At 45.7% G+C, this 21,197-nt stretch overlaps 1 protein-coding gene across 2 annotated transcripts in view; it reads left to right on the top strand.

The window, feature by feature from the left end:
• The first annotated feature begins 514 nt into the window (after positions 1-514).
• Positions 515-21,197, top strand: part of ZNF136 (zinc finger protein 136) — a 31,888-nt gene continuing 11,205 nt past the window's right edge. Inside the window, exons 1-2 of one of the 2 annotated variants that reach the window (XM_033195405.1) lie at positions 515-691; positions 5,325-5,425. Coding sequence is in view for 1 of the 2 variants with exons in the window: in XM_033195404.1 (XP_033051295.1) it covers positions 689-691 (3 nt within the window). In the remaining variant the exon portion in view is untranslated. The remainder of the gene's footprint in view (positions 692-5,324; positions 5,426-21,197) is intronic. The other variant, XM_033195404.1, reaches the window with a different exon arrangement.

Here is a 21,197-nt window from a genome sequence, read left to right as displayed (position 1 = left end):
CATTAATTAATTAAGTGATAAATAAATAAAGTAAAAAATAGAAGAGAGAGAAAGAGGTATGGTACGAGAAAGCCTTGGGCATACTTCCCATATCCTCAACCCAAATTTCCGATCCCTGGGAATATCACGCCCTTTGTTCTGTTCCAGTCCTGCCTGGAACTCCCTGCGACACCTGTGACTCCTCATGCAAGAGGTGGATGAAGAAATGACCCATTGAGTACAGGAAGTATCTTCTTTGGTAAACCTGGATTAAGTTCTGCTAAAATGCAAGTATCTCCCATCTCCCCATCCCCCGCAGACCAAGTACAGTAAAGGGGACGAGGGGAAGAAGTGCACCCTGCCTTTGAGGGCTGAGGTCAAGAATCCTCATTCCCGCTCCACTCATCTGTGTATCACATCTCCTGTCATTCACATCTGTCAAGATGCAGGGGGCAGAGCCCGAAGCGGTACCCAATCAGGGGCGCCGGGGCGGAGCTTTGCGATCAGTCCAATCAGGCGCGCCGCCGGGGACGCAGCTGCAGACGTTCAACCTTCTCGCGGGATTTTCATTTCTCGCGTCTGCCGTACTTGGTTTCGCTTCACTAGTCCCAGAGGCCCTGAGTGCCTCGGCTGGAGTCTGTGTGGCGCTCTTCCCCGTACCGGCCTTGGGATCTGGAGGGAGGAAGCCGGGACACCCGGGAGTTAGGAAATGGTGAGTGTGTCCAGCCCTGCGTCCCGAGACAGGGAGGAGGGGCTGGTTGGACAACCGGAACTGGCTGTGGCGGGGCCCGGGCCTTCCCGTGGGCGATTCTGGGTCTGCGTACAGAGTCCCTCTGGCGCAGCTCAGCCCTCGGTACCCTCGGCCGCGGGTGGGGCTGGGCCGGCAGCCGGGACCCCGGGCGTCCTTATCCCGCCCTGTGCCGCGATTGCGGCCCCGGAGCCCCAAGTCTCTCCAGATTGTGCGGGGGCCACGCGAGGGTCATGGGGTGGGGGAAATCCTGACTTGTGCGTGGAAGGAGCTGTGGTCTATGAGGTTCCCAGTTCCTTTTCTCTCCACGGAGGACACCCGTTTTTTCCTGAGTTTTCTAAGTATATGGGATTCAGAGTCCCAAATCCTCACTCCGTCCCCCCGCCTGCTGTTTTCAGGGCTTCAGTAAATCCCCAAATTTCCGGTTCTCTTCTCGCTTTTCCAAACGCCACCCTCTCCCCTCCCATTCACGACAACATTAGCAACCGTTTCTCCTATATTCTACATTTCAAACATTTTTTCATTGTTTATTTTTCAACAAAGCAATGGATTACTCTTTCATCAAGATTTGTTTTCTGTTCATAGCCTTGACACTCCGCTGGAAAAAAAAAAAGAAAAGAAAACACACCTTTGTGCCTCTCTTTTTATCTTCTCTAGGTCCGGACACCTCATCAGAATGACTTTGAATTGAGGTTCCCCTTTGGAATCTTTACAGGGTGATATGCCTTCAGCGCCCCCTCCTATTTATTTTTTCCTGGTTCTGGGTTTCAAAACTGTCTGGAGCTGACTCAAGCTGCCCACAGCTGCCAAGTCTCTTGGAGGGTTTAGTGAATATTGGGTCTTGGGTGACTCCTCCCAGAGGACAGTTGAAATAGAAGGCTGGGGCCGGGCGCGGTGGCTCACGCCTGTATTCCCAGCACTTTGGGAGGCCGAGGCGGGCGGATCAAGAGGTCAGGAGATCGACAGCATCCTGGCGAACACTGTGAAACCCCGTCTCTACTAAAAACACAAGGCGCAGCTACTCAGGAGGCTGAGGCAGGAGAATGACATGAACCCGGAGGGCGGAGCTTGCAGTGAGCGGAGATCTGGCCACTTCACTCCAGCCTAGGCAACAGAGCGAGACTCTGTCTCAAAAAAAGAAATAGAAGGCTGGGAGAATGCCCCGGGACTAGGATAAATCTAGCATACCCTGCTTCTAAATAGCCCACTCCTGGGGCATTCAGCTTTTCCTTCCTCAACCCCTGTTTCCATCCTTTGGAGACACATTGGTGGTCTGCCAATCAGATGCTGGTATTGAGGATTGAGAAAAGAAAAGATTTTTTGTGTTTTGAAAGAGTCTTGCTCTGTCGCCTAGGCTGGAGTGCAGTGACGTGAGCTTGGCTCACTGCAACCTCCATCTCCTGGGTTCAAGCGATTCTCCTGCCTCAGCCTCCTCTGTAGCTGGGACCACAGTTTTGCGCCACCACTCCCAGATAATTTTTTTTTTTTTTTGAGACACAGTCTCACTCTGTTGCCCAGGCTGGAGTGCAGTGGTGCGATCTCGGCTCACTGCAACTTCCGCCTCCCAGATTCAAGCGATTCTTCTGCCTCAGCCTCCCCAGTACCTGGGACTACAGGCACACGCCGCCACACCCGGCTAATTTTTTGTATTTTTAGTAGAAACGGAGTTTCACCGTGTTAGCTAGGATGGTCTCGATCTCCTGACCTCGTGATCCGCCTGCCTTGGCCTCCCAAAGTGCCGGGATTACAGGCCTGACCACACCCGACCTCAAAAAAATAATTTTTGTCTGATAAATGCGGATCCTTTTAAATGAATGGGCCCGTAGAGACATTCAAATGATACAGCAATCACCTTCTAACTCCCTGAAGCTATGAATTCATCTTTTGAAACTGCTATTGCCACAAGTAGGTATAATTAACTTACTAATGCAGCACAGGACACTGGAACCCACACCCTATAGCTTAACAGTTCATAGCCACGCGCTTATCAATGTTAATTCCTGACAAACAACTTTGTATCAGCCCACTTCCTGTCCCCCTTTTTCAGGCACTTTGGGTCATGTTTTGTGCTTCAGCCTCTACTTTTTAGGTCGGCAAGGGAAAAGATGGAAATGATTCCTGTCCTTTGGATTCTCTCAGCCTTGTGAAGGGAGAAAAACTATCTCAGCAAGGTGGTGGAAGAACCTGAAAAACAAAATGCACTTCGGGTACACAGTGGGGCATAATGCAGTGTCTCTTAGGCAGGTGGTCATTGAGCATTTCAATGAGCACGATGAGTAGAGGGATGTCCCAACTGATAAATAGGATGACCTCTGCTGACACTGGAGTCAGATGAATGTCTGTATTCCAGGTCAACATTGCTTCTCCCTGTTAAGGGATTGTTGCCTTAACAACAAGTTCAGCTTGAGTATTTCGTTTAGTTAAAAGTGCATTTTATCAGTAGAGCTTCATAGAGAAGATAATGTATTTCCCAAGAGGTGGTAATTTCTTTGAGGGGGAAAGAAATTAGTCTTATATTCCACATTTTAAAAATTCTTATTTTCAAGGGCTTGTATCTGCATTTCTCCATATTTTGGAGTAATTATCTAAATGATATGTGTAGGTGCTGTGGCTTTTCACCTAAGAAGCAGAATCTCATTCTAGTACGTTTGAGAGAGTCATGAAGCCAAATCTTTGATGGTCTGTGTCAGAGACAGAAAGTCTACAATGTGTGTGTTCACAGTGGTGTGGATTTTATGCCTCAAGTCACTTAGAAAAGTGTCTTAGAAAACCTGGACAGTGCCCTTGTGTCTTCACAAGAATTCTTTGTGTATTTATGGAGATGATTCTGTAATCTTTTGGGGCATGGACCAATGTGTATCTCTTCATACTCATATTCTGCACCATCTGTATGTAGCACGTCAGACTTAGCAGTGTGACCTTAAACTTTTTTAAAAAAACTGAAAGGTCAATAAAATTTAAAGTGCTGGCCACGCCCAGTGACTCAAGCCTGTAATTCCAGCACTTTAGGAGGCCAAGGTGGGTGGATCACCTGAGGTCAGGAGTTTGAGACCAGCCTGGCCAACATGGTGAAACCCTGTCTCTACTAAAAATACAACAATTAGCCAAGTGTGGTTGTGGGCGCCTATAATCCCAGCTACTCAGGAGGCTGAGGCAGGAGAATCACTTGAATCCAGGAGGTGGAAGTTGCAGTGAGTTGAGATTGTGCCATTGCACTCCAGCCTAGGTGACAGAGCAGGACTCTGTCTCAAAATTTTAACTGCTTAACAACAATAACAACAACAAATTCTTTTTTTTTTTTTTTTTTTTTTGAGACGGAGTCTCGCTCTGTCGCCCAGGCTGGAGTGCAGTGGCCGGATCTCAGCTCACTGCAAGCTCCACCTGCTGGGTTTACGCCATTCTCCTGCCTCAGCCTCCCGAGTAGCTGGGACTACAGGCGCCCGCCACCTCGCCCGGCTAGTTTTTTTTGTATTTTTTAGTAGAGACGGGGTTTCACTGTGTTAGCCAGGATGGTCTCGATCTCCTGACCTCGTGATCCGCCCGTCTCGGCCTCCCAAAGAGCTGGGATTACAGGCTTGAGCCACCGCGCCCGGCCAACAACAACAAATTCTTATTTTATTTTATTCTTTCCCAGAGCATGTGTAGTATATGTGTAGTATGTTTGTCAGATCTGTGTTCTCTTGGGTGACTTGAAATGGAATTCCGGGGCTTAACCTTGAGAATATTATCAGGGAAAATAAATGGGAGTGGGGAGAACCAACTCTCCTATTGTGGTTTCAGAAAAATGAATATGGTTTCACAAGAAAGTTGGTAGATAAATTGGGGAATTACAAAGATTCACCAATACATCAATTTCTCTTGCAAGGTGGAGAATTTGTGACAGTGAATAACTTCTATTTCTTGTTGTTGGAACTTGGCAGATTAATTCTAAATCTTAGGGAGCAGGACCTGGCAACAACTAGGAATCCTGTAATAGGATTTTTGTTTACTAAATTATTTTTTTCATGGAAATAGTAATTAAGTAACATCTTTGTCTGAAAAGAATAGATTGTAGATTCTTATGCTTTTTCTGTTCAGCTATTATATAAATGTGCCTTAATTTTCTTCCCTCCCATAAACATTGAGATTGATTTTGCTAGATTCATCAAACATGAGTCATCAAACATGGGTATTTTCTTTAAATATCCACATAAGGTGTGTAAAGGGAAGTGGGTAGCCTTGACTGGGCTGCAGAGGCCTGAGGCCAGTGACTCCAAACTGAGGCCAATCCAAAGGAGTACTGCATAATGGAAGGCATCAACCAAATATAAGATCTGCAAAGATCTGAAAATTTAGGTAGAAAAGCATTTTCTTTCATAGGAAGGGGCAAACAAAATTAGAAAGAAGATGAAGAGGAAGAAGGCAGGATGGAGGGTGCAAAATGAGACCTAAATCAGAGCATGTTTTATTCTGAGGTTATTCTCTTCTTAGGAAGCGTTGCCTGTTTGTTCAGGCTGAGAGTGGGTCAAAGTTAAGGACGTGGAGGAAATTTACAAGTCAAGGGCTTGTATCTGTATTTCTCCATATTTTGGAGTAATTATCTGTATGATATGTGTAGGTCCTGTGGCTTTTCACCTATGAAGCAGAATCTCATTCTAGTACATTGAGGAGTCATGAAGCCAAATCTTTGATGGTCTGTGTCAGAGACACAAATTTAAGGTATGTTTGGTTAACAAATGTTTTGTTCCCACTGATCAGTGAACACAAAACTGTTCAGCTAATGTTTTGTGAAGCAAAGAATGGGCATTTGTAGGCCCGATGCTGTGGCTCACGCTTGTAATCCCATCACTTTGGGAGGCTGAGGCCGGAGGATAGCTTGAGCTTAGCAGTTTGAGACCAGCCCAGGCAACATTGCCAGACTTTGTCTCAAAAAAAGAAAATATAACACTGGGCACGGTGGCTCACGCCTGTAATCCCAGCATTTTGGGAGGCCAAGACCACCCTAAGCAATATGGAGAAACCCCGTCTCTACTAAAAAAAATACAGGCACCTGCCACCACGCCCCATCTCTACCTAAACCCTTTCTCCAAGAGGCAAAAGCATCTAAGTCTGCCCCTCAGAGACTTTCCCAATTTGTACAATTTGTTCTACAATTAAACCAATTCTGTGGAAGCAAAGCCAAACTGCTAATAATGTTGAGTTTTACTCAAGCCCTATAATCCAGTTAAATGGATACGGTCACAGAAATCACTACCCCATTAACCACTCAGTCCTTTCTGTTTTGCAGAAGCAGACTCATGCAAAGATACCTTTTCCATTACTTCACAGTGTTTTTTTCTTTAAATCAGAAAGCCAGATAGTGACTACAAATGCCCATTCTTTTTTTTTTTTTTTTGAGATGGAGTTTCGGTCTTGTTGCCCAAGCTGGAGTGCAATGGCGCGATCTCGGCTCACTGCAACCTCTGCCTCTTGGGTTCAAGCAATTCTCCTGCCTCAGCCTCCTGAGTAGCTGGGATTATAGGCACATACCACCATGCCCAGCCATGTATTTTTAGTAGAAACAGGGTTTCATCATGTTAGCCAGGCTGGTCCCCAACTCCTGGCCTTAGGTGATCCGCCCACCATGGCCTCCCAAAGTGCTGGGATTACAGGCATGAGCCACCACGCCCCCCCAAGCCCCATTTTTGACCACAGTAAAGGGGGAGAGGCTGGATATTGAATTCAGTTAATATAAAAATTCTGGAATGAAGACATTCTGAGAGCTTCCTGGTTGGTGAACACAGTGATGTGCTGGGAGGGTGGAACTCAAGTCCTGTAGGGAAGGGGGTCTTATACTCCCTTCCCCGGAGGGTCTAGTGAATATTAGCCCTTGTGTGACTCCTCCCAGAGGACAGTTGAAGTAGAGGGCCGGGGCCTTCCAGGGGACCCCCACTTCCCTGGTCCTATACATCTTTTCCATTTGGGTATTCTTGGGTCATTTTTTTTTTTTTTTTTTGAGATGAAAGTTACACTCTTGTTTCCCAGGCTGGAGTTCAATGGCAAGATCTCGGCTCTCTGTAACCTCCACCTCCCGGGTTCAAGTGATTCTCCTGCCTCAGCCTCCCAAGTAGCTGGGATTACAGGTGCCTGCTACCACACCTAGCTAATTTTTTTTTTTGTATTTATGGTAGAGATAGGGTTTCACCATGTTGGCCACGCTGGTCTCGAACTCCTGACCTCAGGTGGTCCACCCACCTTAGCCTCCCAAAGTGCTGAGATTATAGGGGTCATCCTTTATGACAAACTGGTAAACTTGTGTTTTTCTGAGTTTTGTGAGTAGTACTAGCAAATTATTGAAAGTGAGGAGGGTTTGTGGCCAGGCATAGTGGCTCACGCCTGTAATCCCAGCACTTTGGGAGGCTGAGGCGGGTGGATCATGAGGTCAGGAGATCAAGACCATCCTGGCTAACACGGTGAAACCCTGTCTCTACTAAAAATACAAAAAAAAAGCTGGGTATGGTGGCGGGCACCTGTAGTCCCAGCTACTTGGGAGGCTGAGGCAGGAGAATGGCGTGAACCCGGGAGACGGAGCTTGCAGTGAGCTGAGATCGCGCCATTGCACTCCAGCCTGGGCCAGAAAGTGAGACTCCATCTCAAAAAAAAAAAAAAAAAAGGTCAAGTACATTTTCCTTTAGTTCAAGTGGCAATTCATTTGCAATAGGAATCGTATGGACTTTGAGTTTTTTTTGAGACATGGTTTTAATCTGTCGCCCAGGCTGAATGAAGCACAGTGACTCAATTTTGGCTCACTGCCACCTCTGCCTCCCAGGCTCAAAGGATCCTCCCATCTCAGCCTCCTGAGTAGCTGGGACTAGACCCAGCTAAAATTACCACACCCGCCTTTTTTTTTTTTTTTTTTTTTTTTTGGTAGAGACAGGGTTTCGCCATGTTGCCCATGCTGGTCTCAAACTCCTGTGCTCAACCAGTCCACCAGCCTCAGCCTCCCAAGTGCTGGGATTACATGCATGAGCCACGATGTCTGGCCTCTTTTAAATTTCTCAAAAAAAAAAAAAAGCGAGGAGGGTTTGTTGGATTTATATGCAGTTGGTTAGAATTAACGGTGCCTCCACCCCCCACCCCCGGCCCACTGTACCACCCTGCCAGCACATCAAGGCTGGGGCTGGCATCTGCAGTGGGGGCTGTGTCCTGGGGTGAGCCCTGGACTTGTGGGATCTGGGCTAATGCCAGGTGATGACAGAATTGAATTACTGGATCCCCAGCTGGTGTTGGAAAGTTAGTTGATATTGAGCAGTCTCCACGCATTTGTTGTCAGAAAAAATGACTTACATCAACTCCTAGTGAGTGGTTGCTGGTGAGAATTAAGACCCTGGAGGAGGGAGCATTTCCACACTGAGGAGGGGACAGTAGAGTGAGTAGTGCTCCGAGGATTATGTTTTCTAATTACTCAGATATTCCTCCCTCACTGCCTAGGAGGAGCCACTCTGGGCTGCATCTCCACAGTGAGAGTATAGTGAACTTTTGAATGTGGGTAAAGGTAAACAAATAAGCCTTGGGCATTTCTGGCATGTCTCCCTGATTTTACCTTCCTTCTCTGTACCCAGAGATGACCACAGTACTGATTCTGTTTTTTTTTTTTAAATGGAGTCTCACTCAGTTACCCAGGCTGGAGTTTAATGAAGCGATCTCGGCTCACTGCAAGCTCCGCCTCCGGGGTTCACACCATTCTGCTGCCTCAGCCTCCCGAGTAGCTGGGACTACAGGCACCTGCAACCACACCTGGCTATATTTTGTATTTTTTTTTTTTTTTTTTTTTGAGACGGAGTCTCGCTCTGTCGCCCAGGCTGGAGTGCAGTGGCCGGATCTCAGCTCACTGCAAGCTCCGCCTCCCGGATTTACGCCATTCTCCTGCCTCAGCCTCTCGAGTAGCTGGGACTACAGGCGCCCACCACCTCGCCCGGCTAGTTTTTTGCATTTTTTAGTAGAGACGGGGTTTCACCGTGTTAGCCAGGATGGTCTCGATCTCCTGACCTCGTGATCCGCCCCTCTCGGCCTCCCAAAGTGCTGGGATTACAGACTTGAGCCACCGCGCCCGGCCTATATTTTGTATTTTTAGTTAAGACAGGGTTTCACCATGTTAGCTAGGATGGTCTCCATCTCCTGACCTCGTGATCCACCCTCCTCGGCCTCCCAAAGTGCTGGGATTACAGGTGTGAGCATTACAGGTGTGAGCCTCCGCGCGTGGCCATTTTTTTGTATTTTTAGTAGAGACAGGGTTTCACTGTGTTAGCCAGTATGGTCTCAATCTCCTGACATCGTGATCTGCCCGCCTCGGCCTCCCAGAGTGCTGGGATTACAGGGGTGAGCCACTGCGCCCGGCTTTTTTTTTTTTTTTTGAGATAGGGTCTGGCTCTGTCACTGAGGCTAGAGTGCAGTGGTACAGTCTTGGCTCACTGCAGCCTCTTCCTCCTGGGTACAAGCAATTCTCCTGTCTCAGGCTCCCAAGTAGCTGGGGCTACAGGCGCACACCAGCACACCCAACTAATTTTTGTATTTTTAGTGAAGACGGGATTTCACCATATTGGTCAGGCTGGTCTCGAACTCCTGACCTCACATGATCCACCTGCCTCGGCCTCCCAAAGTGCTAGGATTACATGGGTAAGCTACCACGCCCGACCCTGATTCTGATTTTTTTTGTTGTTATTTATTTATTTATTTTTGAGACAAGGTATGGCTCTGTTGCCCAGGCTGGAGTGCAGTGCCGCAATCTTGGCTCACTGCAGCCTCTACCTTTCTGGCTTAAGCCATCCTCCCACCTCAACCTCCCAAGTAGCTGGGACTACAGACGCGCACCACCTCGCCTGGCTTATTTTTGTATTTTTGTCAGATGGGGTTTTGCCATGTTGCCCAGGCTCGTCCCTTGAGTCCTGAGCCCAAGCAATCTGCCCTCCTCAGCCTCCCAAAGTGCTGGGATTATAGGTGTGAGCCACCATGCACTGCATCTTTTATTCTTTATAGCTTTATTGTTGCTTTGTCATAGAGTTTTGCCACTTGTAAGTTTTCAGTAAGTTGATATTAACAATATGCTGAAAAGGTATTTTTGTGGTTTCTTTACCTAAATCCATTGCACACATGCTGCTGTCTGAGGCTGTGGGTCACCCAGGTTACTAACCATTCCACCGCTTGATTTGAGTTGTTAGTATTTTACTTGTTGCCAATGTAATTGTTATTTTTGTCTCCAAGTGCTAATGCTTCATAAATTTTTTTCTTTTTTTGGAGGTGGGTCTTCCTCTGTTGCCCAGACTGAAGTGCAGTGGCACGATCATGGCTCACTGCAACCTTGGCCTCCCAGGCTCAAGCAATCCTCCCATCTCACCCTCCCAAGTAGCTGGGACTACAGGCGTGTGCTACACGCCTGACTAATGGTTGTATTTTTTTATAGAGATGGGATCTTGCCATGTCGTCCAGGCTAATCTTGAACCCTTGGGCTCAGTACTGGGATTATAGGTGTGAACCACTGTGGCCCGCCATGCTTCATAAAATTTTTTTTTTTTTTTGAGACGGAGTCTCACTCTGTCACCAGGCCAGGCTGGAGTGCAGTGGCACAATCTCAGCTCGCTGCAACCCCTGCCTCCCGGGTTCAAGCGATTCTTCTGCCTCAGCCTCCCGAGTAGCTGGGTTTACAGGCTCATGCCACCACACCCAGCATTTTTTTTTTAATTTTTTTTATTTTGAGATGGAATTTCGCTCTTGTTGCCCAGGCTGGAGGGCAATGGCACAATCTCGGCTCACCGCAACCTCTGCCTCCTGGGTTCAAGCGATTCTCCTGCCTCAGCCTCCAGTGTAGCTGGGATTATAGGCATGCACCACCACTCCTGGCTAATTTTGTATTTTTAATAGAGACGGGGTTTCTCTATGTTGGTCAGACTGGTCTCGAACTCCCGACCTCAGGTGCTCCACTCACCTCGGCCTCCCAAAGTGTTGGGATTATAGGCATGAGCCACCGCGCCTTGCCCCACCCAGCTAATTTTTTTATTTTTAGTAGAGACAGGGTTTTACCGTGTTGGCCAGGATGGTCTTGATCTGTTGACCTTGTGATCCACCCACCTCAGCCTCCCAAAGTTCTGGGATTAGAGGTGTGCGCCACCGCATCTGGCCGCTTTGTAAATATTTTATACATTAGAAAAAAAAATCCCTGGGATATAGCTTATAGATAAATTCAGATTGACTTGGGAATGCCAGTGGAATATATGGATTAACCCTCTGACCATGTATGCATGTGTATTTACTCCTTATACATAGTTCTCTTTATTTTTCTCTGTGTGATTACATGTTGCTTTTTACAGTGGGATTGAGCATTTTTTCTATGTGGACTTTCATCTTCTGTAAAATAATTTTCAGTCATCTTGTCACATTAAAGTCATTTGTATATTTATTGCTTCATTTCTTTCTTCCTTTTTTCTTTTTTTAACATGTTCTGTAGACTAATTCTTTTTCATTTGTAGGGATTGCTAATATTTTCTTGCAGGGAGTGATTTACCTTTTCACTCCAGTCTACATTTTGATGGACTCTTTTACATTTTTTTGTTTGTTTGCTTTTTTTGGCTGCCTTCTGCATGCACCATCATCAAGGTTGGGGAAGGGTACTCTTCTTGATTTTTTTTTTTTTTTTTTTGAGACGGAGTCTCGCTCTGTCACCCAGGCTGGAGTGCAGTGGCGGGCTCTCAGCTCACTGCAAGCTCCGCCTCCCGGGTTTATGCCATTCTCCCGCCTCAGCCTCCCGAGTAGCTGGGACTACAGGTGCCCGCCACCTCGCCTGGCTAGTTTTTTTGTATTTTTTAGTAGAGACGAGGTTTCACCATGTTAGCCAGGATGATCTCGATCTCCTGACCTCGTGATCCACCCGTCTCGGCCTCCCAAAGTGCTGGGATTACAGGCTTGAGCCACCGCACCCGGCCACTCTTCTTGATTTTAATTGAGTTGACTTTGGCTCTTCCTTTGAGGCGTACTTAATTTTCTTGTAAAAGAACACTTTAGGGAGTATATATTTCAGGCAACTTGAATCTGTGCTCCCAGGTTAAATAAAGAACACTCTCCCTACAGTGAAGTTGGAAAAAAAATTGTAACTTATGAAAGTTTGCTACTTTAAAATTTTTTTTTAAATTTTTATTTCTTCTGTCTCAAAAACAAACAAACAAAAAAAAAAACTCACTCTTACCCAGGCTGGAGTGCAGTGGTATCATGTTGGCTCACTGCAGCCTCCACCTCCTTGGGTCAAGCATTTCCAGTGCCTCAGCCTTCTAAGTAACAGGGATTACAGAAGTGAGCCACCATGCCCGGCTAATTTTTGTATTTTTAGTAGAGACAGGGTTTCTCCCTGTTGGCTAGGCTGATCTCGAATTCCTGACCTCAAATGATCTACTTGCCTAAATGTCATACCCATGACCAGGTGTCCCTCTCAACAGCACACTTGCAACAGCAAACTTGTTTATACTTGCTCTGTACAAGCAGGCACCTTGTAGCTCTTGTCTAACCATTGTCAGTTTAATCCAAGAGTAGCCACTAATCCGGACTAATCCGGTATCTATTAGTGGCTAGTGAACACTGCTACTCTGTTTCTACCAAGAGAGCCCTGATTATGATAGTAGGTAGGTTCAAACAGTAGTCAGATGTGTCAATTAGGCAATTAGGTGAGACTCAGAGGAGACAACTCAACAAAACACAGGAAATAATAGAAGGAGTTTATTACTTAGAAATTCCAGAGGCCGGGCATGGTGGCTCACGCCTGTAACCCTAGCACTTTGGGAGACCAAGGCAGGTGGATCACGAGGTCAGGAGATTGAGACCATCCTGGCCAACATGGTAAAACTCTGTCTCTAGTAAAAATACAAAAATTAGCTGGGTGTGGTGGGGTGCACCTGTAGTTCCAGCTACTCGGGAGGCTGAGGCAGGGGAATCACTTGAACCAGGGAGTCAGAGATTGCAGTGAGCCGAGAAAGTGCGACTACTCTCCAGCCTGGTGACTGAGTGAGACTCCATCCGGGAAAAAAAAAAAAAATCCCAGAGAAAGGAGGGTAGCATGCCTTGTAGGCCAGCAGGTAGGTGGAGCTATTTGTGACACGTACCCTCAACCTGTCAGTGGGGCATAAGGGAAAGAGGAAATTGCAGGCCAAATCCTTTATTGGGGTACAGGGTGTTACCTAACCCAGCTTCTCTTTGGGAGGTTTTGGTGTGTTTAGAGGAAGGAGGCACGAGTTACATGGAGTCACACCATGACTGTCAGGCAGTCATTGCAGCGTGTGGGTTCAGTCCATAGGAGTGTGGGTGTCAGTGGAAGAGTCAAGTAAATTGTATCTAGGTGTTCCATAGGGAGGCGATCTATAAGGCAGATGAATGGATCAACCACATGGAGAAACTGGGAGGAAGTAGAGAACTGCAAATGGTACCAAGGGTGGTTGAGCCCTGCTTCTGGTATGAGAAAGTTAAGCCTATAGTAAAAGGAATGACAAATGCCTGGGCGTGGTGGCTCACACCTGTAATCCCAGCACTTCGGGAGGCTGAGGCAGGTGGATCATTTGGGGTCAGGAGCTCGAGACTACCCTGGCCAACATGGCAAAACCCCATCTCTACTAAAAATCACAAAAATTAGCTGGGTGTGGTGGCGCATGCCTGTAATCCCAGCTATTCAGGAGGCTTAGGCAGGAGAATCTCTTGAACCTGGGAGGTGGAGGTTGCAGTGAGCCGAGATGGCAATAGTGTACTCCAGCCTGGGCAACAGAGCGAGACTCTATCTCAAAAAAAAAAAACAAAAAAACAAACAAACAAAAAAATTACTTTTGCTCCAACCTAATAAGATGGTTACTGAAGTAACATAAAATTATATGAATTCAGGATAATAGGCAAGTCTACAATTAACTGATTATTACATAGATTGTGATTTTTATATATAACAGCTATATTTATATATATATATATGCTTTCATCCACAGTCCTTTCATAGCCTCTATTTCTCCCCAAGACAGGCCATAGAGACTAAAAATATTCTCTGATCTTCCCCTGCCTTTCTGTCTTGGAGCTGGCCATAAAGAAATTTTCTGACTTATCTTGCCTCTTTGCAGGTCTTAAGACCCTCACTTCAGAAAGGATCCTACCCTATACCCAGGAGGAAAGAATGTACACAGAGACTAAGAAGAGTGAGCAGACAGGCCTTACTGGTTTTCCCACTATTAGTATTAGTCCATACCCTCGTTGTCCAATTGCACTTCTACGAGGTGTTCCATACTTTTATCATTCCTGTTGAACGACGTCTGTCCTAAAAGCCATGCTTTTATCATTCCTACTGAATGATGTCTATATAAAAGGCCCAAGAGGATGGGGTATGGGGAGCTTCTGGACAGCTAAACTCAGGGAGACTTGTATTATAGGAAGGTGATCAAGAACTCATCCTCATGCCAGGAGCGAGTCATACCCTAACTCTACCGGAATGGAAGCTCCTGTGCTTGGGACCCTTACAGATCTTGCCCTATGTATCTCTACCTGGCTATTTATTTGTAGCCTTTAAAATAGACTTTTTAATAAACTGGTAAACGTATTTTCCCGAATTTTGTGAGCTGTGTTAGCAAGTTAATTCAGCCGAAAAAGAGTGTCATGGGAACCTCAATTTGAAGGCTGTTGGTCAGAAGTTCCAGAGGCCTGGTCTTGCCACTGCTGTTGGATATGTGGGGTCAGTCTCTTAGGACTGAGCCCTCAACCTGTGGCATCTGCTGCTGTCCCCAGGTAGGTAGCTTCATAATCGAATCAGTTTGGCAGATAGATACCCAGCGGCTATATGCTGCACAAATCATTACTTGCCGTTTTTTTTGTTTTTTTTGAGACGGAGTCTCGCTCTGTCACCCAGGCTGGAGTGCAGTGGCCGGATCTCAGCTCACTGCAAGCTCCGCCTCCCGGGTTCACGCCATTCTCCTGCCTCAGCCTCCCGAGTAGCTGGGACTACAGGTGCTGCCACCACGCCCGGCTAATTTTTTTTGTGTGTGTTTTTAGTAGAGACAGGGTTTCACCGTGTTAGCCAGGATGGTCTTGATCTCCTGACCTTGTGATCCGCCCGCCTCGGCCTCCCAAAGTGCTGGGATTACAGGCGTGAGCCACCGCGCCTGGCCTTTTTGTTTTTTGTTGTTTTTTTTTTTGAGACAGAGTTTCACTGTTGTTGCCCAGGCTGGAGTGCAATGGCATGATCTCAGCTCACTGCAAGCTCTGCCTCCCGGGTTCAAGTGATTTTCCTGCCTCAGCCTCCCCACACCTGGCTACTTTTTTATTTTTAGTAGAGACGGAGTTTCTCCATGTTGGTCAGGCTGGTCTTGAACTCCTGGCCTCAGGTGATCTGCCCCCCTCGGCCTCCCAAAGTGCTGAGATTACAGGTGTGAGCCACCACGTCTGGCCTATTACTTGCTTTTTGATGTGGAGAAACCCCACACAGTTGGTCACAGAAGCCTTTTGTGTTGATTATTGTGGTGTGAGGGGAATAGTAGGGTGTTTTTTTTTTCACTTAGATGATATGCAGGGGGTTGAATATTCTCTTGTAGATAACCCCTGCCCCTGTGTTAAAGTATCTGTCATCTCTATCACTGCCTGACAATGCCTGTTCTGTCACAGGTTCTTGTGCCTTAAATAGATGCCCTTGTTTCAGATTTTGCTATTTTTCATTGGTCTGTCTGTCCATCTCTCTGGTAATACCATACTCTCCTGATTACTATAGATTTCAAATCCTTGATGTATGTTGGAGAAAGAACTTCGCTATCTTAGTCATGTTTGGCTGCTGTAATAAATAACCACAGATTGGATGCCTGAAACAACAAGCATTAATTTCTTTCTTTCTTTCTTTCTTTTTTTTTTTTTTTTGAGACAGACTCTTGCTCTGTTGTTCAGGCTGGGGTACAATGATGTGATCTCAGCTCACTGCAACCTCTGCCTCCCGGTTCAAGCGATTCTCCTGCCTCAGCCTTCCGAGTAGCTGGGACTACAGGCCTGCACCACCAGGCCCAGTTAATTTTTTGTATTTTTAATAGAGACAGTGTTTCGCCATGTTGACTAGCTCCAAGACAGAAAGGCGAGGTAGATTAGAGTGTATTTTTGGTTTCTATGGTCTGCCTTGCAGAGAAAAGAGAGCAGGTGAAATGAGGTCAGCTGAAGGGTAGAGAGAGAGATTCTATTTTCTTTCAATTTTTTTTTTTTTTTGAGACAGAGTCTTGCTTTGTCGCCTATGCAGTGATGCCATCTTGGCTCACTGCAACCTCCACCTCCTGGACTGAAGTGATTCTCCTGCCTCAGCCTTCTGAGTAGCTGGGATTACAGGCCCGCATCACCACGCCCGGCTAATTTTTGTATTTTTAGTAGAGACAGGGTTTCGCCATGTTGACCAGGCTGGTCTCAAACTCCTGACCTCAGGTGATCTGCCCGCCTCAGCCTCCCAAAGTGCTGGGATTACAGGTGTGAGCCACCACGCCCGGCCTTATACTTTGCTTTTTAGAGTAGTTTTAGATTCACAGCAAAATTGAGCACATAGTACAGAGTTCCCTTATGCCCCCTGTTCCCACTCAGTTACAACCCCTCCAGCTATCAACATTCTGCACCAAAGTTGTACATTTGTTACAATTGATGAACCTATTTTGAGACATCATTGTCATCCAAAGTCTAGCCTATGTTAGAATTTATTCTTGCAGTTGTACATTCTGTGAGTTTTGTCACCTAACTATACAGTGACATTTCTACTATGGTGTAATACAGAGTAGTTTCATTGTCCTAAAAACCCTCTCATCCACCTATTTATCCCTCCTCCCCCCTGACTTCTGGCAACCACTGATTTTTGTACTGTTTTTCTGCAGTGTTATGTAGTTTGAATCATACAGTATGTAGTCTTTTCAAAGTTGTTTCTTCCACTTAGTAATAAACATTTGCGGGCATGTGATCATGAAATTTTTTTTAAAAAGTAATACACATTTTAGCTTTTTCCATTACCTTTTAGCTCATTTATTTTTAGTACCTCCATTGTCTGGAGGTAGCTGTTACGTATCCATTTATCTACTGTAAGGCATCTTAGTAGCTTCCAAATTTTGAAAATTATGAATAATGCTGCTGTAAACATCTGTGTACAAGTGTTTGCCTGGACCTAAATTTTCAGCTCATTTGGATAAACTTACCTTTGGTCTGGAGGTTAAGAGACACCCCTCTGCCACATAGGATGGGTTTTGAAGAATTCACTCTGAAAATCAAGTAAACGTGGGCTTATGATGAGGTTTGTGTAAAACCCCTCTGTGTGTATGATCTCCTGATTCAATGAGTACTTTTTTTTTTTTGAGACGGAGTTTGTTGCCCAGGTGGGAGTGAAGTGGCATGATCTCAGCTCACTGCAACCTCTGCCTCCCTGGTTCAAGCGATTCTCCTGCTTCAGCCTCCCAAGTAACTGGGATTACAGGCGCTTGCCACCATGCCCAGCTAATTTTTGTATTTTTAGTAGAGATGAGGTTTCACCATGTTGGCCAGGCTGGTCTCAAACTCCTGACCTCAGGTGATTCACTTGCCTCAGCCTCCCAAGTGCTGGGATTACAGGTGTGAGCCACCACGCCCGGCCTTATACTTTGCTTTTTAGAGTAGTTTTAGATTCACAGCAAAATTGAGCACATAGTACAGAGTTCCCTTATGCCCCCTGTTCCCACTCAGTTACAACCCCTCCAGCTATCAACATTCTGCACCAAAGTTGTACATTTGTTACAATTGATGAACCTATTTTGAGACATCATTGTCATCCAAAGTCTAGCCTATGTTAGAATTTATTCTTGCAGTTGTACATTCTGTGAGTTTTGTCACCTAACTATACAGTGACATTTCTACTATGGTGTAATACAGAGTAGTTTCATTGTCCTAAAAACCCTCTCATCCACCTATTTATCCCTCCTCCCCCCTGACTTCTGGCAACCACTGATTTTTGTACTGTTTTTCTGCAGTGTTATGTAGTTTGAATCATACAGTATGTAGTCTTTTCAAAGTTGTTTCTTCCACTTAGTAATAAACATTTGCGGGCATGTGATCATGAAATTTTTTTTAAAAAGTAATACACATTTTAGCTTTTTCCATTACCTTTTAGCTCATTTATTTTTAGTACCTCCATTGTCTGGAGGTAGCTGTTACGTATCCATTATCTACTGTAAGGCATCTTAGTAGCTTCCAAATTTTGAAAATTATGAATAATGCTGCTGTAAACATCTGTGTACAAGTGTTTGCCTGGACCTAAATTTTCAGCTCATTTGGATAAACTTACCTTTGGTCTGGAGGTTAAGAGACACCCCTCTGCCACATAGGATGGGTTTTGAAGAATCACTCTGAAAATCAAGTAAACGTGGGCTTATGATGAGGTTTGTGTAAAACCCCTCTGTGTGTATGATCTCCTGATTCAATGAGTACTTTTTTTTTTTTGAGACGGAGTTTGTTGCCCAGGTGGGAGTGAAGTGGCATGATCTCAGCTCACTGCAACCTCTGCCTCCCTGGTTCAAGCGATTCTCCTGCTTCAGCCTCCCAAGTAACTGGGATTACAGGCGCTTGCCACCATGCCCAGCTAATTTTTGTATTTTTAGTAGAGATGAGGTTTCACCATGTTGGCCAGGCTGGTCTCAAACTCCTGACCTCAGGTGATTCACTTGCCTCAGCCTCCCAAAGTGCTGGGATTACAGACTTGAGCCACCGGGCCCAGCCTTTCCATGAGTATTAATCTCCTTTTTTGTAACAGACCTCCTAGTGGGTGCTGCATTAAACAGAGCTGGGGCCGGGCGCGGTGGCTCAAGCCTGTAATCCCAGCAGTTTGGGAGGCCGAGACGGGCGGATCAAGAGGTCAGGAGATCGAGACCATCCTGGCTAACATGGTGAAACCCCATCTCCACTAAAAAAAAAAATACAAAAAACTAGCCGGGCAAGGTGGCGGGCGCCTATGGTCCCAGCTACTTGGGAGGCTGAGGCAGGAGAATGGCGTAAACCCGGGAGGCGGAGCTTGCAGTGAGCTGAGATCGGGCCACTGCACTCCAGCCTGGGCGACAGAGCGAGACTCCGTCTCAAAAAAATAAAAAATTAAAAAATAAAAAAAATAAACAGAGCTGAACAAATAACCCTATCTGCCTGAAGCAGGGTGGGAGACAAGAAACAAGATATAAGTAGAATATGCAGTGTGTCAGGTGGTGCTTAGTCCTAAGGAGAGAGAGAGAGCTGGGAAGGAGTGGAGAGGCCTGAGCTGTGTTTGTCTCTGCAAGCACCTGTTTATGTCTCTGAAGTGTTATCTCTGAGGATTTGTGTGTCTGCCTGGGTGTATCCACCTATATGTGCAGTGACAAAATATGGGTGATTTTGTATGTTTGATAGGGAGACAGAGGCTATGTTTGTATGCCCTTTAAAATCTGGAATGGTTTTATTTCATTTTCTTGCCTGATTGCCCTGGTAGCACCTCTTTTAGCATGTTGAATAGCTGTGTCAAAAACAGACATCCTTGTCTTGTATTTGATCTTAGGGGGAAACATTCAGTGTCACCATCAGTATGATGTTATAGTGAGGTTTTCTTGGATACCTTATTTCAGGTTAAAGAAGTTCGCTTCCATTTCCGGTTTACTGAGTGTTTTCATAGTGGAAGAGGTATTGAAAGAATATTGACCTTTGTCAAATGTTTTTGATACTGATTCTGTTAATATTGTGATTTTCAAATGTGAAGACAATTTTGCTTTTCTGGACTACATCTCACTTGAGTATGGGATTTTTTTTTTTTTTTTTTTTTTTTTTTTGAGACGGAGTCTCGCTCTGTAGCCCAGGCTGAAGTGCAGTAGCGTGATCTCCACTCACTGCAACCTCCACCTCCCAGGTCGCAGTTCAAGCAATTCTCCTGCCTCAGCCTCCTGAGTAGCTGGGATTACAGGCATGCACCACCATGCCCAGCTAATTTTTGTATTTTTAGTAGAGATGGGATTTCACCATGTTGGCTAGGCTGGTCTTGAAATCCTGACCTCGTGATCTGCCTGCCTTGGCCTCCCAAAATGCTGGGATTACAGGCATGAGCCACTGCGCCCAGCCTTTTTAAAAATCTTTTTGGTAACAGTCATTCTAGCAGGTGTGAAGTGTTGTCTCATTGAGGTTTTAGTTTGCATTTCCCTAATGATTCAGGATGTTAAATATTTTTTCATGAATGTCTTTGTCATTTATGTGTGTTCTTTAAGAAATGTCTGTTTAGATCCTTTGCCCATTTAAAAACTTGGAGGCCAGGCCCAGTGGCTCATGCCTGTAATCTCAGCACTTTGGGAGTCTGAGGCAGGTGGATTGCATGAGGTCGGCAGTTTGAGACCAGCCTGTGCAACATGGCAAAACCTCATCTCTACCAAATATACAAAAAAATTAGCTGAGCATGATGGCCCATACCTGTGGTCCCAGCTACTCCCAGCTGAGGTGGGAGGATGGCTTGAACCTGGGAGGCAGAGATTGCAGTGAGCCAAGATTACACCACTGCTCTCCAACGTGGGTGTTAGAGTAAGACTCAGTCTCAAAAATAAATAAATGAATAAATAAATAAGTAAAATTTAAAATTGGGTTGTTTTTCTTGCTATTGAGCTGTTTGAATTCTTTATATATTTTGGATTTTAACACCTTATCATATATCACGTTTGCAAGTGTATTCTCCCACTCCGTGTGTTGCCTGCCCTTCCACTCTGTTAATTGTGTCCTTTGCTGTGCTGAAAAGCCTTTTAGTTTGACATCCACATCCACAATGGTGCTGTCAAAAACAGCTACATGGGAACTTGTTTATGTACTCTTTTTTTTTTTTTGAGACGGAATCTTGCTCTGTCACCCAGGTTGGAGTGCTGTGGCCGGATCTCAGCTCACTGCAAGTTTGTAGTTTTTAGTAGAGACGGAGTTTCACTGTGTTAGCCAGGATGGTCTCGATCTCCTGACCTTGTGATCTGCCCGTCTCGGCCTCCCAAAGAGCTGGGATTACAGGCTTGAGCCACCGCGCCCGGCCGTTTATGTACTCTTTCTGCAGTGTCTGCTTTCACCCAGAACTCTTGTGAGATTAAGCACCTTCCTTATATCAGGAAGATTGTGGGCCTTTCCTGTTATTCACAGCTGAATGTAGTCCCTGAGTTAGGTTTCATTGTGTGTGATCAAACATAGTATGCCTTATTTCCTCAAGCAACATTTTTGGACATGTTCCTTAGAAATAGTTTACTAACTGGTTTCGAACAGCATGTATGCTAACAAATGTTAATGTCTTTTTCATTTGCTGCTAAGTTATATCAAAATATTCCATTGCAGGCTGGGCGCGGCGGCTCACGCTTGTAATCCCAGCACTTTGGGAGGCCGAGGTGGGCAGATCACGAGGTCAGGAGATCGAGACCATCCTGGCTAACATGGTGAAACCCCATCTCTACTAAAAATACAAAAAAAAAAATTAGCCGGGCGTGGTGGCGGGCGCCTG

Source organism: Trachypithecus francoisi, unplaced genomic scaffold, assembly GCF_009764315.1.
Source record: "Trachypithecus francoisi isolate TF-2019V2 unplaced genomic scaffold, Tfra_2.0 Lachesis_group5, whole genome shotgun sequence".
Lineage (NCBI taxonomy): Eukaryota > Metazoa > Chordata > Mammalia > Primates > Cercopithecidae > Trachypithecus > Trachypithecus francoisi.
The sequence above is the reverse complement of the archived record's forward strand: the minus strand, read 5'-3'. Positions and strand labels throughout refer to the sequence as shown.